The sequence below is a fragment of the Vespula pensylvanica genome, chromosome 10, assembly GCF_014466175.1.
Source record: "Vespula pensylvanica isolate Volc-1 chromosome 10, ASM1446617v1, whole genome shotgun sequence".
Taxonomy (NCBI): domain Eukaryota; kingdom Metazoa; phylum Arthropoda; class Insecta; order Hymenoptera; family Vespidae; genus Vespula; species Vespula pensylvanica.
The window spans coordinates 1,446,006-1,465,306 of NC_057694.1; the positions used below are offsets into that span (position 1 = coordinate 1,446,006).

The 19,301-nt window shown below is 38.2% G+C and overlaps 1 protein-coding gene across 3 annotated transcripts in view; it reads left to right on the top strand.

Annotated features, from left to right (window-relative positions):
* LOC122632583 (cone-rod homeobox protein) overlaps positions 1–19,301 on the top strand; it is a 35,086-nt gene that overhangs the window by 4,858 nt on the left and 10,927 nt on the right. For 2 of the 3 annotated variants that reach the window (XM_043819557.1, XM_043819559.1), the window contains exons 2-3: positions 14,276–14,573; positions 18,575–18,780. In XM_043819557.1, the coding sequence (XP_043675492.1) occupies positions 14,489–14,573; positions 18,575–18,780 (291 nt within the window). In that variant the 5' untranslated portion in view covers positions 14,276–14,488. Of the gene's footprint in view, positions 1–8,088; positions 8,245–14,275; positions 14,574–18,574; positions 18,781–19,301 lie in introns of those variants that run through there. The other variant, XM_043819558.1, reaches the window with a different exon arrangement.

The following is a 19,301-nucleotide window of genomic DNA, read 5'->3' on the forward strand; positions in this document are numbered from 1 at the left end:
TGTCGGAAGATGGCGAGCGATTTTAAACGACGTAGGCTAATTTCACGATTGGAAGTGATTATCACGATGATTGATCGCCCCTAAGCACTCTGATTGCCCTTAAATTGATCTAACCATACGTAGAGAGATAGAGATGGAGAGACGAAGAGAAGGAAAGAGAGTTGTAGAAAGAGAAAGAGATGTAAAAACACACACACACACATACGCACATACATGTATATATATATATATATATATATATATATATAGAGAGAGAGAGAGAGAGAGAGAGAAAGAGAGTCGTGTTTGCATTTGCAATTGGGCATTTCATTCCCGCGGGTATGTTTGCAAAAACTTTCCGTATCCGGTAACGTCGGGAACACCGAAATTGGCCCTTAATCGCGGTGGCGCCACGCGGCCATGAATAATTGGTCGCGTCAGGAACGAATTCGACGACGGATAATGCAGCAATCCACGAATCGGCGCCTATCATTTATTCAATGGCTCGTAGCTGGTCGCGGCCGAAGCCGTGGATTTGCAAATAGCATTAACTTGCGCCCGCGTGCGTTACTCGCTCTGCGCACGTGTGCACGACCGAGTGAGAGAATCAAAAAAAGGATAACTTCAAAAAGGGGAATAGAAGGATACATATATATACATATATATGTATATGTATGTATGTATATATATATATATATATTCGCGGTCGAGGATCAAAGCGTAGCCGCAATTTCGTAGTAGTCTTCGTAGTCGTCGTCGTCACTGGGCTTCCTCCTAAATAGCTTTTTTCCTCCTCCTCCTCCTCCTATCTCTTTTTCCTCCTCTTTCTCCTCCTCTTCCTCTTCTCCCTCCTTTTTCTTCTTCTTTCTTCTTTCTTCTTTTCCTTCTTTTGCACTGGCATTTTATATCTCATTAACGTAATACCCCATGGCATTGGATGCCTTGCAACACCGTAAATAAATTTTCCTAAATTTAAGAGTGCTCCTTGCGCTTGAACCTTCGACGATATCTTATTTTCTCGTAAATAAGAAAGAAGGAGGAGGAGGAGGAGGAGGAGGAGGAGGAGAAGAAGAAGAAGAAGAAGAAGAAGAAGAAGAAAAGAAGAAAAAGAAGAGTATGAAAATAAAAGAGGTTGGGATGGGGGGTGGGATGAGGTGGCGGGGGAAGAGAACGTAAAGGAGATCATGAGTTTTGATTCGATAGTAGACGATCGATCGTTAGGATCGATTCGTAATCCGATCGATCCTAAACGAAGAATATTCGATACTTTACCGAGCTTCGCTCGCTTTAACAAACTTCGTTTCAGTATTTCTCTCGCGCGTTCCTCTACGCGCGTATCCACCAAGGAACGGCTGATAAAAAAAAAAAAAAAAAAAGAAGAAAGAACAAAAAAGAAAGAAAAAAAAAGAGGGAGAAAAAAAAGACAAAAAAAGAGAGAGAGAGAGAGAAAGGAAAAAAGAAGCAAAAAGGAGGAAAAAGAAGGGTAGGGGGGATAAAAAAGGAGGTAAAAAAAAAAGGAGAAAGAGCGATTTATATGCTCTCCAATTTTCCGTTCATCCTGCATACCGAAATAAGCGGGTTAACGTCGGACGAAATAGAATTTCTATTCGGACGATTGCCCGTTCGATTCTCTGGCTTGGACAGCCAACGCAAGAGACATAAAGAGAAAAAAAAGGAAGAGAGAAAAAAGGGAGAGAGAGAGAGAGAGAGAGAGAGAGAGAGAGAAGATAAAAAGAGAAAGAGAAAGGGAGATGGAGAATCTAAGTCACGATTGTTAAATCGACGCGGTCAAGTATAAAACCGATCGAAAGGAAGGAGAAGGTTTGAGAAGGAATGGTGGGGGATAGGCCGGTAGGATGAGAGCTCCTGACTTCAATAAATTACGTGTGATACCGTAAGACTCCTCCTCCTTCTTCTTTTTCTTCAAACCAAAGAAGAAAGAGAAGAAGAGAAGGGGGCCTTGGCCGGGTGAATGGCGGGATGGGATGGGGGGTGGGTGGGAGGAGGGACAAAGTTCCTTCGCACGAGCGAATGCTGGCGCAAATTCTTGCGGATGAAAGGGCACACGCGATACGCTGTACTGGACACGCCTGCTTTCCTCTTTCGGAGGGGGCCGCTGCATTTCGAGTGTGAAAGAGGAAATAGATTCTGGGATAAGATCGAAGAAGAAAAGAAAGAAATATAGGGAATCGTAAGAGGAAGAAAAGAGAAGGTGAGAAGGAACAGTTTCTCTCTTTCTCTTTCTGTCTGTCTTTCTCTTTCTCTCTGTCTTTTTTTTTTTTTCTTTCTCACAGATACACCCACACACGCGCTCGTACGCATACACGTATCATAGACACACAGACGGACATACAGAGCAAGCACTCCTGTTTTATGCTTTTCGACTTTTTCAAGATTTATCCTCGACGCTTCCTCGCTAAATCGCTTTCCGGGCTAAATTTACGGTCGGGCAATAATATACTAGAGACGTAGTGTATGTGTATATGTATATATATGTACGTACGTATCTACGTATATACGTATGTATGTATGTATGTATGTATGTATGTCCTATGTGCACACAAAGATGGAAGAAGGACCTAGGTACTCGTTCGTAGATAAGTATAGGTATACGTATAAGGTATAGGTATAAGCGAAAAGCAGCTCCAGCGGTCCGAGTAACGGGGAGGCCACATTCATTCTCGGCACGTTCCCGGCTTCTTCTCTAGCTGACTGACTGCTTCCATCTCTTCTTTCTCCTCGTGCACCGTATCTTCTTCCTCCTCCTCCCCTTCTTCCTCTTCCTCCTTCTTTTTCTCTTCTTCCTCCTCTTCTTATTTCTATTCTTTTTCTTCTTCTTCTTCTTCTTCTTCTTCTTCCTCTTCGTTTTCTTCTTCTTCTACTTCTTCTACTTCTACTTCTACTTTTTCTCCTTCTTCTTCCTCTTTCGTGGACTATCCTTTATCTCAGGAGGTACTCACACACATCTAAGTTGCCACCCTTTTCGCCTTGCCGGTTTCATTTTATCGAACGCTCGTTTCTTCTGTTCTTAAAAAGAAAGATAAAACAGAGAGATAGATAAAGATAGAGAGAGAGATAGATAGATAGATAGAGAGAGAGAGAGAGAGAGAGAGAGAGAGAGAGAGAGAGAGAGATTAGGTTTATCTTTTAAGACTCATCCTCCGAATGAACTTCGAAGGATCCTTCGATAAATTAAACGAATATTCTTTTTTTCAAAAGTATTTTTAAGTCTACAAGGAACGATTTTAAACGAACATCCATCCTTTCTCTTCTCTCACTCTCTTTCCTCTCTTCGTCCTTAGAGACATTTCAATTTTCTCAGACCCGATCGAGAAAATTCGTGAACGAGGAAAGAATGAAAGAGAGAATGAGAAAATTAACGAGCCTAAGAGAGTTGTCGTGCTTTTTGAACGAGCGCTAGGCACGTGACCGAATCGTCGTCCACTTCACGTGGAGATTCCTGTGAGAAATCCTTTTTCCTTGTTGAAGGACCTTCGTGAATAGTCACGTAGAATCGTTCGTTGGGGAGAGAGAAAGATCTATATAGAGTAAAAAAATGAGAGAAAGAAAGACAGAGTACACGGTCGAATCCAATCGTCTAGGGGGCGCGACGTATTGGACGAAATTGGCGCATATCAAGCGAGAGGGTAGATAGAAGGGACAAGGATAGAAGGGAGGGGGTAGGACAGGGGATAGACAATTGGAATATAACGGGATCCAGATCTTGTCTGGCACCCGGCCGTTTCCTTGGCTGGTTCCTTTGGAAATGGTATCTTGGGGGCAAAAACGGGAAAACAGAAACTGTTCGTTGGATTCAATCTCGTATTTCTTTCTCTCTCTCTCTCTCTTATATATTATATATATATATCTTTTTTAGTCCATCTATGTATCTATCTATTCATCTATCTATCTATCTATCTATCTATTTGTTTTATTCTTATTCTTGTCTTCGTAATTATCTTATCTTCTTTGCTTCGATCTTTTACTTTCTTTGCCCATTGATGTTACGATTTTATTAAATATATTAGATCAATATATTACGAATGGACGACGAGATAATGTATATATATATATATTTTTTCTTTTTTTCTCCTTTTTTTCGACGTATCGATCAATCAAGATCAATTTTATTCTTTTATGAAGGGAATGAAACGAAAATTATTATAGGTTAATCTCGAGTGATTTTTAATGAAGTGATAGTTAATTGATCGTATCGCAAATATTTTATCTGATAATTTCGTGATCGTTAATTAACGGAATGGGACAAGATATTAAAAAGTGTTTGGCGGTAAAGAAAGATTAAAAAAATTACCGATTACCGAGTGTGATTAGACGAGAAAAACAGAAAAAAAAGAAAGAAAGAAAAAGCAAAAATTAGTCTACCAACCACACACACACACACACATTACGATACCTCGTAAAATTTCAAATACAACTAAACGATCCAGGTTTTATCTCTAAGCGATGCTTTACGTGATTTCTCGCGTCAAGATATCGTGATAATCTTCTTTTCCACGTTAATTAGATTTCACGTCTTTTTCGTTTCAATAATCTTTTTCGTCTTATAGATATATATGTAAGAAAGTATATGGAGTACATAAAACCATTTATTTATTTATATTATATCTATAACAGATACATACGTACGTACGTACGTACGTACATACGTACATACATATGTGCATTCTATTCTACGATAAAAGTTTATCCTTGTTCAATGTACAAGTACGTTCAGAGCTGACTCTACCAAACGACTATGTAAGCGTAGAATCAATACGATCCTCCTCGTTCGGTGCACCAATTGAGCTCGTTGAATCTGTGCCCCGAGCCACGCGGTTACGTATGCCTAGCGCGACGTACACACACGCGCTCACACACGCGCAAACGATCCATTTGCGATCGATGAACGCACTGGAGATGAGCGAGAGAGAGAGAGAGAGAGAGAGAGAGAGAGACAGACAGAGAGAGAGAGAGAGAAAGAGAGAAATAGAGAGAAACATAGAGAGAAAGAGAAAGAGAGACATACACGCAACGTAGCCACCAAACAAACTCATCCGTATAATTGGCAAATTGACAGATTAATTGAATCAGTGCCGATGCTTCTTCGGACGGAGCCTCTCGTTCTCGTTCGATGTATCTCCTCGATTAAGCTCCTCGAGTCACGATTATGAGAGTTCTAATATCTCTAAGCGCCTCTCTATGCATATAACTTGAAATATAAAATACGAAGACATTATCTATTCGGCTTTATCAAATGAATCAATGAGATTTCAATTTCGAAAGAATTGAATAAATCCTTTTCCAACGTGTCCTTAGTATCTACGATCATTTATATCGATATTTATTAATTATTAATAATTAATTCGAGAAGAAGGATTCATAAATTTTTCCACGAGTTCTAACATCTACGGTGACTTATATTCGTATTTATTCATTTTTACTAACGATTTGAAAAGAAGGATTTTTCAATATTCGATTCATTTATCTATTGCTTTATGTATTAGAATAGTAGTAAACGGTATCGAACAATTTTTGTTGAATTTAATCAATTTTTCAATGACTTCTTACATCTACGATGATTTATATTAATATCTATTAATATTTAATAACGATTGGAGTGAACGATTTTTAAATTAAACAAATCTTTCTTTAATAATCGATTTTACTTATCTACTATTCTTATACAATATTAAAAAAAAAAAAAAAAATAGTATTGAACAATATTGAATTTAATAAATTCTTCAATGACTTTTAAATCGGTTTAAAACATCTACGATAATTTCTATTCATTTCTAGTCAATAACTATTGAAAGAACAATTTTTTAATAATCGATTCACTCATCTACTATTCTTATGTGCTAGAAAAATATAAAGTAGGAAGTATATATAAAATAACGTTTGACTTTTCGATCTACTCGATTCCACCGCATTGCACACTCGTGCGCACGCACTCGAGCGAGTTTTTATGATATACCTATTCGCTTTGCCTTCTGTTTCACCCTTTCTCTCTCTCTCTCTCTCTCTCTCTCTCTCTCTCTCTCTCTCTCTTTCTCTATTTCTCTTTTCGTAGAGTCCTCTCGGACGATCGTACATACCACACTCGACGCTCGACCGGATCCGACTCTGCTCTCTTAGTTCAACGAGTGGCTCGTATATGTAGCTTTCAGTTTATTTCCCGCTCATCCATTTACGTTTGATTTATTCGGTTTAACACGTACGATCACGAAAGGCAACGCCTCGATAATCCGTCTGCGGCCGAGTGCGCGATCCTCGTTGAAAGAAACGCGTGCGTAACAATTTTCGACCTCCTCTAAACGATCTCTCTCGTTCTCTCTTCTATAATGGTTATTGTTTAAACAAATTAATCGTCCTAACTACCATCGTTTCTATTTAAATAATTCCTAAGGTCCGGTTTGAATTGATACGACGATTATCATATCTTTTTACAGTATTATTTACTTATCGTCAAACACGATAGATCTTTCGTAAAGAAAGATTTATTTAATCCCATTATTTTAACCCCAATTGTCATTATGAGATGACGAATATTACACGACGATATTGTATTTTCTGGAGAACCGTTTTATCGATCACCGATATCGACACTTTGTTTAATCGATAAAACATATCGTTATAGGTAAACGATTTTATTGAAAAACTGAATTGAAAGATTATATATATATATATACAAATATATCGAGATATCTAAGATATCAAATGGAACAAAACGAAAAAAAAGAAAAGAAAAAATAAATAAAAAATGAAATTTTGATCGAAGTTGATCGATAAAAAAAAAAAAAAAAAAAAAAAAGAAAGAAAAAAAGAAAAAATAAGAAAAAAGATAATAAAACGTTCGCAATAAGAATGAATGAAACAATAAGCAAATCAAATGACGAAACGATTACACTAATTGTTGTAATTCGACGAATTTATATTTCACGATCTTGACGATCGTGTAAACGTCGTCAATGAACGAAGGGTTCATTAGCCCCGTAGGACGATCATCGTCCCGTGTCATTGTTTTTTCAAAACGTAAGAGAACAAAGGGTGGGACGGTACTCGTAGAGCACGATTCTCGTGCGAAGGAGCTACGACGTGTCCGGAAGAAGGGAGGGAACTCAGGATATCGTGATGTTTCCCCTTGGAATCGTCGAGAGCGCGAATGCACCCGCCCACCCTTTTAGAGACTTCTAAAGGGCAGATATTCGCTGTGACATCGAACAAAGTGATACTTCTTTTTCCATTTCTCTTTTTTTCTCTCTCTCTCTCTCTCTCTCTCTTTCTCTCTCTTTCATCACCTCTCTATCCCCTCCTACCCATCTACGGTGTCTTCTCGAAAACTATTTATCATGTACCCTCCTTTCACCCTCTCAATTAAGAATGTATATATACATACACAGCAAGTATCATGGAAGAAACGACCGTGCCGATTTCGTTGCGCTCGATGGCCCGAAAGGTCCAGTTCCGCTTCCGGACGTGCCTTCGCCATTCAAGCTGCATTTATGGCCCTTAAATATCCTCCATTCTCCCCTAGGACGCCAACGATAAAAGAAATCTCTTTCTATCTCTCTTTCACTCTCACTCTTTCTCTTTCTTTCCCTCTATTTCTATCTCTATTTTTCTCTTTCTCTCTCTCTCTCTTTCTCTCTCTGTGGCATCCAATGTACCTCATTTTCCTTGGTTTTAAGCTAATCGTTTAGTGTACGAAAAAGAAAGGAAAGAAGAAAAGAGACAAAAAAAAATATATATTACACGATGGAGAACGAATCGAGAATTTAAGGCACGAATATTTCCATATTTTCGGAGTATGAATAAAACAATATAAAAGGGGAATATTTTCCCGTCACATGGATCTGACCTTTCAAGGCAGTAAATGTAACTTGAAAAAAGGAATATATAATGCATACATACACATATATACATATATACATATATATATATATATATATATATATATATATATATCGGTATAGTAACGTCAACGTAATGATCTTCTCCTTTACGTCTCCGCATAATTTTCAGGACTTTGCCTTTAAACCAATAGCAACGGGGGAGTCATAGGGAGGGGTGAAGTGAGGAGTCAAGGGGTTGCTTGAACGTGTGCGAGTAAAGAGGTTAGGGCACGGGAGAGCAATACCGCATGCAAAGTTAACCTCCATTAAATGCGTTAACTCAGCGACGAGCATGCTCCGATGCGCTTAACCAAAATACATTACACCGCACTCGACGTGCTACAGAGGAAGAGGCGATATCTATATCGTATATGTAAGTGTGTATGTATGTGTATATATATATATGTATGTATGTATGTATGTATATACGAACGTACGTATATATGTATGTACGTGTATCTCGTTATTCGCGCCACTCTTATGTGTATTAGCTATTACGATAAATCAAACTGCTACTTACAGTTTCTTTTTTTTTCTTTTCTTTTTCTTTTCTCTTTTTTTTTCCCCTCTCTCTCTCTCTCTCTCTCTCTCTCTTTTCCTTTCCTTCCTTTTTTCTTTTTTCAAAGTAAAAGAACAACAGTTAATAGCACGGTTATCGCGGAATACATTATTTATTAATTGAAATAATTTCTTTTTCTTTATCCAAGTCCATTAGTAAAAAGTTCCATTAGAAAAATGCTGCGTCACTGAGAATGAGGCAAAAAGTATATTTGCAAAAGTTAACCCTCATTGTACGCGTTTGACTCGTTGGAGCCGGACGCGTTTCGATATGGCCAACCGAAATACATTAGATATTGTCCTCGTCATTGTTGTCATCATCGTCATCGTCGTCATCGTCGTCGTCGTCGTCGTCGTCGTCGTCGTCGTCGTCGTCGTCGTTGGTATCATCATCATCATTATCATCGTCGTCGTCGTCGTTGTCTTTGTCATTGTCGTTTACGAAGAAGACAAGTATAGCGATGTTAGCAAAGAACGATCCATATATTCTTCCTTCTAACTAATTGTTCGTCGCGATCGTCGAGACGAGATGACCGAACCGCATATATTTACCCACAGTTCGTTTCGTCCTCGATTTCTCTTCAACGAGACGACATGACGTGCTCTTAACCTTTTAACCGTTCATGCTGTAATATCATTTAAGAAGCCAATGTATGTACAATTGCGTTATATACGGTACTACGAGCGCGCGCGCGCGCGTTTATATGTGTGTGTGTTTCTTTTTTGGTGCGTGTCGATATATTCATATACATACACACATATATATATATCTACATATATATGTGTATATATATATATATGTATGTATGTATGTATGTATGTATGTATGTATGTATGTATGGTACGCACGTGTTTATACATCATAAATGTATACGAGTCTCACGCACTTTTCTTTTGATCCGCAAGATCATCAAATTGCTGACAACGAGTCAAAAATTGAGTCCATCAAACTCGACTTATTTCTCTTACGTCACGTTGAAAAAGAAAAAGAAAAAGAAAAGAAAAGTATATAGAAAAGAATATCTGATTACGCTTAGGTCGTACGTATGTATGTATACGGAAAGAAAAAAAAAAAAAAAAAAAAATTAATTTCAATGATATCTAAGTACTTCTTTTCTCGTTTCTATTCTTTGCTTTTTTTTTATTGTTGTTAGATAGCCCGTTGATCCCGCATACTCTTTCGTCGAGCGGGAGCGAAGGGCTCTCTTAATTTACGAGAGAGAAGATGCTTATTAAATTGTGTCATCCTCGAATAAGGGCTAACGCGCTGCATCCAATTTGTGCTGCTTAATTAATTCTCTCCAATACATCACGGGGACCGACCAATAAAGAAACCAGGACCCGACGATGACAACGAGCGACGATGCCACCACAATATTGTCCCTAATGAAATCTTCGTTAATCGCGTCTTCTTCGAGTTTCCTAACGCACACGATGACGGTCAATTCAATCCATGAGAATTTTTCAAAAGTTTGCGAAAAAGTTTGATGAATTTCAACGAAAATGTTCCTCTATATTACAAGCATATATTTCGTCTACATACGTGTGTGTGTGTGTGTGTGTGTGTGTGTGCATGCACGTGTTACTCTATTCTTTCTTTTTGCTTGTTAAGAAATTCTTAGAGATCACGATTTTTTTTTTTTTTTTAACAAAGTACGACATCGATTTTTCGTGATCGGATACGACAACGTACTTTATTGAATTGCTCTCGAGACAATGCGGTAAACAGGGCGAGTTATGCTAACAGGATTTATTCAAGAATTGATGGAGATGTATTGAGTTAGGCATACTCAGCTTAACAGCTCTAATCGTACATTATATAGTCATCGTAGCCGCAACGTACTTACATTATTATCAAGCCGTATACACACACACACACACACACACACACACACATAGATGCATACATATATATATGTGTATATATATATATATATATAATATATGTTTCTATGTAATGGAACGGTTCGCGTTATGTAATATGGCGTGGATAACGAATCGCCTTTTTTTTTACGGTCGCATGATCCATTCTTGTTGTTATTTTTTTATCTTTTTTTTTGTACGTTTTTTTTTTATTCTTTATTTTTTCCCCTCTTTCAGTTGTAACTTGTAAAGATCCAGACGAGTCGCATCTTTATGTAACTCTTACTTCAATTATGGCCGCGGCATGTGCATCGACTTTCTTTGGTATGCGGCCGTGCGGTCGCCCTCGTAATTCCGTTATTCGCCGGCTAGAAAAGAATATGTCAGCAATTGGTGCAAATTGAGATAATTTAATGGAAAACTACATTTTTAAATTGAGCAATTACGTCGATTATCCGAGCGCCAATCACAGTGCATTGCGAGGCGACGAACTAAAGCTTTGCTGTGAGACCGTCGAATTGGAAATACTAATTTTTTTTTTTGTTTTTTGCTTTCTTTCTGTTTTTCTTTTTATTTTCTTTTCTTGATTATACTGCAACATTCATTTAGACAATATTATTCGATCGATCGATTCCGTTTTTTCTTTTTTCTTAATTTTATTTTATACAAATAAAATGGAACCCTTTCTTTTCTTAATTATATTGTACAATTTATTTGGACAATATTGTTGAAAATTGATCGATCAATCGATTCCGTTTCTTTCTTTCTTTCTTTCTTTCTTTCTTTTTTCTTAATTTTACTTTATACGAATAAAATGGAACAAGTTTTGAAATCGAAATCCAAAGCTTTGATATAACGTATAATGGATAATAGGACGAAAAGATAATTACGAAATTATCGGTTTTAATTGCGATTCGTGCTATTTGCGCAATGGCGTGGCGGTACAACGCGCGCAATTGTCGTCGCGTGCCGAATTATTGGATATTGACGTCATCGGACCACTAGTGAGAGAGCCGGCGTCGCTTTGCTCGTAATTGCCGACGCCAATTATGCAATTAACAGTGCGTTGTAATGAACACGGAATCAGACGCGTTCGCTTTCTTGACCGATGCTTTTCGCAAAACATTTCGCACTTTCGTTTTAATAATTCCGTCCTTCGTCGTTTCTAATCTCCCGACGACGATTGATATATCAAAAGATTTTAACATAAAAACATTCTACATTTTATTTCCTTATTAAAACAGGCTGATCATTTCTTTCTTTTTCTTTTTACGCACGTAAGCGTAAAGGAAAAATATAGTTTTTCTTGAAATAAAAAAGAAGAACAAAAAAGAAAGTAAGCAAACAAAATAGATAAAAAAATAAAAAAAATAAAAAAAACAGAATATATTTCGATGGATCGAATATTTACAAGTTTAAATGATTTAATCGTTTCCCGAAACGATTCTAAAAAAAAAAAAAAAAAAAAAAAAAGAAAAGAAAAGAAAAGAAAAAATAGAAAAAAATCTTTCGATCGCAAAAGTTATTTATAGAAAACGAAAGGTTTAACATTTTTTTTTTTTTAAGATAAGATGCGAGAGTATGATGTTCGTTTGAACGAACGTGTAACAAAAATCGGATACTCATGTCGACGTGTAAATAGCGAAAGAAAGGCAAACTAAAACCGCAATCCCTTCAGCCCTTATGGCTCGCGTAGAAGAGTAGTCGGAAGCAATCGGATGATCGCACAATAAAACACTGGCATAATGTTTCGTCCGGGTGGTTGAACACCGCAAATACATCTTTCGACCGCATGCTGGTCTATTTTGGGAAAGGGGATGGGACGTTTGCGTTCCCCTAGACTTTTGAAACTGAGAAAAAGAGAGAGAGAGAGAGAGAGAGAGAGAGAGAGAGAGAGAAGAAGGGTGGAACAACGAGACGATGTTGGTGGTAGCCCTGACAGAACTTGGTCTCTCGCTCGAGGGACACCCGTAGGCGCCCTTCGTGGATTAGCCTCGCTACATTTCGTCCCTTCTGTCGTTGCGTATGTTCCATCGTTATGCACCTAACATAAGTTCGTCGATAGTGTAATACCAAAGAACGACGTAGCCTTTGACGTTTGATAATATCTAATCATTCTTTTTTCTTCTCTTTTTTTCTTCTTCTTTTCTTTTTAGATTCGAAACGAATCAACGAACGTATCTGAATTTTTCACCACCCTTACTTCATCATTCCCTTCGATAAAGAAATATATTTTGTTTCTGTTAGAAAGAACAAAAAAAAAAAAAAAAGAAAAAGAAAGAAAGAAAGAGAGAAAAGAGAAGAAAAGCTGGAAATTAATATTCAGACGTACGAAATTGACATGCGAAAGACAAAGAAACGTAAGGTCCAACAACGGGAGGTCCTGATTCCTGAAGGTACTTAATTCATTGTCGCGTAAAGTTGCACGGACGAAACGAAAATTGCTTGAATTTCATTAAGTTTGGCAGCAATTACTTTTGATGACCGACACGCGAACGTAATTACGTTGGTGCAAGGGTCTGGAGGGAGAGAAGGGTAATAATTCGCTAATATCAATTTCAAATTTCAATTAGTATCATCTCGACATCCGCCTCTATCTCTGTTCCTGGACCCCACAGGAGCACGCCATGATCTAAAATTCAATTTGTCCCTTCGTACCCGAAGCCGCAGAGAGAGAGAGAGAGAGAGAGAGAGAGAGAGAGAGAGAGAGAGAGAGATAGAGAGAAATAGAGAGAGAGAGAGAGTAAGAGAGAGAGAGAGAGAGAGCTGAATAGAAGAAGAGCGAGAGCGATATGTATATATATTGAGATAGTAGCAAGAGGGGGATTGTTATAAAGAGGGGGCACGGAAACGAGATATGGATATGTATGTATGTACATGGTGTCTCAAAAGATTCTAAAACTTATATTTACGTCGTTTTCATCCCATTTCTTTTTACTTTTCTCATCAACAATACACACATGTGTATATATATATATATATATATAGATATTTCCAAATCTCTTTCACCTCGAAACTTTTTGTTATATTCTTAATTAACTACCCTAACGAAAAGAATTTCTTTATCCGTAGAAATCTCATTGGCGTAGTATAATATATCCGTCGTTATTGAGAATAAGAGGAACTACTTGATAAACGGCTCTAATAAAACGCCTAAGCGAGATTAGGGAAGAAGAAAGCGGCCGGATACAGTTGGTATACGGTATATTTCTAAAGGCACTCGCGTGCACGTTCCTATTATATAAAGCGAGATACGGCCCTGTAGGCACGCGCATGCGCGACACACATGCCGACCCATTATAAATTGATAACTCAGCCGTTTATTAAGTTCCACGACCGATGCCCGCTTAGGCAAAGAGCCCTCTATGCTCTTGCTCTTCGCTTTCTACCTCTCCCTCTCGTTGGCAGAACTCCAACCCCCTTCCCTCACCCACCCAACCTATCACAACCCCCCACCATCACTACCAGCACCACCACCACTGCTACAGATATATACATTATTTATTTATGGGAGTTTACAATCCCTCTAATGGGGATCGGCGTAATCGGCCATCCAGCCATCCTCTCTCTCTCTCTCTCTCTCTCTCTCTTTCTCTTGATTCTCCACTCATCCTCTTCTTCCATTTTCTCAAACATACTCTCTCTTTTTCCCTCCCTCTCTCCCTCCCTCTCTCTCTCTCTCTCTCTAACTTTCTGTCTTTCTCTTAATCATGTTTCCTCTCTCCCAGGTTCGGAAAATCGGCCGTCCGTATAAGCCGAACTCCAAGATTTCTACTTCTCTGTTTTTTTTTTCTTTCTATCTCTTCTTTTTCTCCCTTCGAGAGAGAGAGAGAGAGAGAAAGAAAGACTCTTTCTCATTTCTTACGGAACGTCACTTCTCGTAAATTCATCAAGAGGAGAGTTAATTTTTCTGAGAATTCTTTCACGGAGAGAAAGATAGATATAGAGAGAAGAAGTCAATTAGAGAACCCGCATTGTTGCAGATTGGATCTGTTCACGCGCATCAGACGAACAACCATCAGCATCAACATCTTCAACAACAACAGCAACAACAGCAACAGCAGCAACAACAACAACAGCAACAACAAACGCAGCAGTCGTTGCAGCAACAACAAACGTCGAGCCAATCGCAAGTGCCTGGTGGGGGAGGAGGGGGTGGAGGGCCGGGGGGTGGGACGGTGGCCAGGGCCGGAGGAATGTTCTGCTACCACTGCCCCCCTGGTCTTCCGGCACCAAGGCTTCCACCGTCTTTGGAGTATCCCTTCGCGCCGACTCACCCTTGTAAGTTCAATTCTTATTATCTTTTCTTTCTTCCGATTAAATTTGTTTTCCTTTCGATCGAACGTCATTAATTAGAAATTACAAATTACGTATAAAAATCTCCGAGATCCAAAAAGAAACGAAAGAAGGAAAGAAAAGAAACTAGAAATGTTTCATCGAAGAGACTTCAAATTATCCAGAACTCTACTCGATATTATTTTAATTCGATAAATACGATCGTACGATTATTCACGATAAAATTTATATCGCACGGGGCTTGGCTTTCGAGTTTATGCGACCGTAGGTGAAGTTTTACATTTTTCAAACGGCCCGAGTACGCATATACCATCCCTCTTAATTCTCCCAAGAGTGTCCCGACACTCTGTTCTGTAAAAATATTACTTTTCAATGGCGATTTAAAGGAGACTCGTGGATATGTGATGTTGATGATAAATTATGTACGATGGAATAATATGAGAGGAGAGAGAAAATCGTGTTGGAAAGCGGAGAACAGAATATATCTCTATATATCTGCGTCAGACAGAGATAGTGAAAGAGAAAGAGAGAGAGAGAGAGAGAGAGAGAGAGAGAGAGAGAGAGAGAGAGAAAGTGGGAGGGAAATAGAGAGAGAGAGAGAGAGAGGGAGCGTGAAAGAGAGAAGAGGATAGTGTTACCGGATTGATTGTGCGGCACTTGCTCTGGCGGAACACATCGATGAAGTTACATTACCGACTAGACCGAGTTACGCAAAGTGGACGCTACAAACTGGACGGTCGCTAAACTTAATTTGCACTTCGAACCAACTTCCGGTTAAACCGCGTCTCGACGGTAAAGCCGCCTGACTGAAACTTGGACGGTAGTTTGCTTATTCACTGATCGTTTTCCAAGTCGAATTCCGTCTTACTGCTAGGAATCGGCCTCACGAATAAACTCAGAAAACTGTGTGTCTTTTTCCTTCTTTTCTCCCTTTCTGTACCCTTCCCATTTCTCCCACCTCATCTCCTTCCCTTCTACCCCAATCTGCTAGCGCCTTAACGTTTAGAGAATTTATTGGGAAAACTGAGCAACGATGAAAACGTCGGACGTTCCTTCAATCGAATTATCCTTTAAGAAAAGGACACGCTACCTTTTTCTCTTTAATCATTTATACGGCAGTGATTTCTCTTTAAACTTTTCGCGTAATCCGATTCGATCGTAATCAAAGAACGATGTGATATCTATAAAGCAATAAGCGTAAACATAATTAATTAATTGAACGAATATAATCGATCAATCAAATAGACGTTAGGAAATGGAATTAAAATTGATGATAAAGATCGTACTGTTAAAAGATTGAAATTATCGAATTAGAGCAAGAGAGAGACAGAGAGAGAGAGAGAGAAAGAGAGAAAATAATTATTATAGAAAGGGGGTTGTATACCAGAGAAATATTATTTTATCCGGCGTGCTCGTTTTAAAATAGAACTTTGAAGGTTTTCGATCGCGCGTTAGTACAGTATGCGGTGGATGATTGAACAAATGACCTCGGAGAGAAACACAGAGAGAGAGAGAGAGAGAGAGAGAGAGAGAGAGAAGGGGAAAGGAGGGTGGTGGGTGTCCTCAGGGACGTCCGGGCACCCTTCCAACTCCCTGATCCCCCCGTTGCCACTGCTCCAGGCCCCTCTTTGCCCCCCGTTGGGATAAACAGATTAGGTAACTACGTGATAAGTCGGTAAGTGGGTTCACTCCGGCCCACGGTCCAGACCTACCGACATTCGCTCTAACATCTAACTACCTCGTTAGTGTCATTAGTAACGGTCGGGGTGTCATTAGATTTCGTTCTACGTGTAGTTTTTCTACGGAACATTCTCCTCTATCTCTATTTCGAGTAAGAGAATGTTGTTCGGAATAGTTTCTTGATCAGAGCCGTGACCTGCAAAAGAATCCTACAAGAGAAACTTGATTTTTCTATGAGAATTCGAAACGATTAGTTTCTAATTCTTACGCGATTCTTACCGATTGAAAAATCTCTCTCGAAAGGAATGGTATATAAAAGAAAAAAGAAAAACGAAAAGAAAAAGAGAACGACACGAAATAAATAAAAAAAAAAAAAAAAAAAAAAAAAAAAAAAAAAAAAAAAAAAAAAAAAAGGAAAACGCGTTAGGAACAAAGTAAACTCAAAAATCAAATTTGATGAAGTAAAAGAAGAGAAGGCATAAAAGTGGATGAAGCCTGGTAAATAAATGTACTGGTGTCCCAAACTGAAATCCACTCAAGATCTTAGATTAGAGTCGGGCCAAGGTAAAGCTGGGATCCAGACAACTCATACAACTCATCGAGAGTCGGCTTAATCCAATTTATTAGTATACCCGGAGTACCGAACGGAGTCGGGTTTTGCCAACGACTTTTGCACTTGCGCACTCCTACACTCTTATTCGTCGTCTATCCTGTCGGTATCTTCTTTCAACGTGGCATAACTCAGATAACTTAGATCAAAAATTTCTTACCGAGTAATACTCGAATTTGCAGATTTATTCTTTCGGCTTTTAATGATCTACGGCGTTTCTATAATAATTCGAATTTCCTTATGATTTCTTCGATCGTATTGTGCAAGAATAGAAAAGGGTGCTTCATTTTTCGGGATCGATGAAAAGAAAGAGGAAAAAACACGACTTTTTTTTCATCATTCACGCGTCGAATGTTTTTGCAATCGTAGTGTCATCGAATTCACGATTATCTACGTTATTAAGTCCCATGCTCTAACGACTTCTATCGGTTTCGATAGAAGTTAGCTTTTAATAATTGATAAAAGAAAGTTAAAAAAAAAAAAAAAAAAAAAAAAAAAAAAAAAAAAAAAAAAAACAATGAATGATATCGAATACACATGTGACGACGAAAAAGTTAAAGAATGTTTCCATTACGTGTGTATCTACACAACGCAAAGTAGTGCAAAGAAAAATCCAAAAACGATTCAACAAGAATTTCCCTTTCTTTTTTTCAAATCTCTTTTCATAAATGCTTTTCTCTCCCGTTATCTAAAATCATTTTTATAAACACATTAACGAGAACTTCTAAAGCGCGGTTTTACGCGAATAAAAAAAAAGAAAAAAAGAAAGAAGAAAAAGAAAGCATAAAACAAAAAGAAATTTGTAAAATTCTTTTCTACATTCCAAATCGTAATGGTTCCATCTGACAATGTACTCTTCTCTTTTATTTTATTTTTTTTTTTTTTTTACTCTTTTTTTGAGGATTTTTTACGGTCTAAACGTAAAGTTGCGTCTTATTTTTGCAGTAATTTTATCATGCTAAAAATAATAAAGAGAAAGAGAAAGAAAAAAAGAGAAAGAGAGAGAGAAAGAGAGAGAACAAAACAGAAGAGAAGAGAAGAGAAGAGAAGAGAAGAGAAGAGAAGAGAAGAGAAGAGAAGAGAAGAGAAGAGAAGAGAAGAGAAGAGAAGAGAAGAGAAGAGAAGAGAAGAGAAGAGAAGAGAGAACGAATGGCATGAATTTTTATGAGTTTAGGAAATTAATTTGTGTTTTTCGTTAAGCCTTGGCTTAGCGCCGTGGTAATTAATTGCGCTGATTGCTTTGCATCATTGATGAGCGGTTCCGGGTTTCGTAATATCCATTCTCTCTCCCTCTTTCTCTTCTACCTATACTCGGTAATGTTTCTACCTCTCATTCTCTTCCATTCGCGTTTCTATATAAACCGTAGGTACGCTCGAAGCATTTGGTAAATCGCGTATTTTGGATTTCCGCGCTATATAACAACCCTTTCGTTGTAATCGTCTGGAAAATCTAAAATTGAAATTGATCTCTGGAACGTTTCTCTATAGATATTAACGAGGAAATACATCTATCTCTTTTTAATTAATCCGTTTGATAATCGGATCGATTTTTTCTGTATAAGTATCTAATACATACATACGTATATAAATACATGCATACATATATATATATATATGTATGTATGTATGTATATGTGTATACGTGTAACTATATAGAATAAAAGAAATTGATCCGTTTAATTTTTCATTTTTACAGATACAAGTTATTCGGCTTACCATCCGGCTTTGCACGGTGTCGGTGAAGATTCCTTCGTAAGAAGGAAACAACGAAGAAATCGTACGACCTTTACACTCCAACAATTGGAGGAACTCGAATCGGCCTTCGCACAGACTCATTATCCTGACGTCTTTACGAGGGAGGATCTAGCTATGAAGATCAACCTTACGGAAGCCAGAGTTCAGGTGAGATTAAGAATCGATTACGATAAAAACAGGATCAACGACTCTAACGAAAAAAAAAAAAAAGAAAAGAAAAATAGAAAAAAAAATAACAAATAGTTTATTGATTATGTCTTTGCTTACGTTGCACGTAAGTGTCTAAATACATCCTTCGCAATTTTATTCCCATAACCGTGTCGGCACGAGTCCGGAAAGAAAGAGAGAAAGACAAAGAGAGAAAGAGAAAGAGAAAGACAGACAGAGAGAGAGAGAGAGAGAGAGAGAGCGAATCATAGGAAGAAGCAAGCGAGAGTCGCACCCCTTAGCCCCATGAGGCATACTGACACCCTCGACCTGACGTAATCTCCTGACAGAGTAAGCCGGTAATCTCTGGGATTACTTTGTATTCGCGGCAACGTCCTCCCGGCCATATTTACTCCTCGCCGCGGTAATTCGCTCGGAGAATCCACGCAATAGCACCGATTCCCTTTTGAAAATCCTTTTGCCTTCCGAGATAGACCGATGTTGTTTCTTACCTTCTCTCT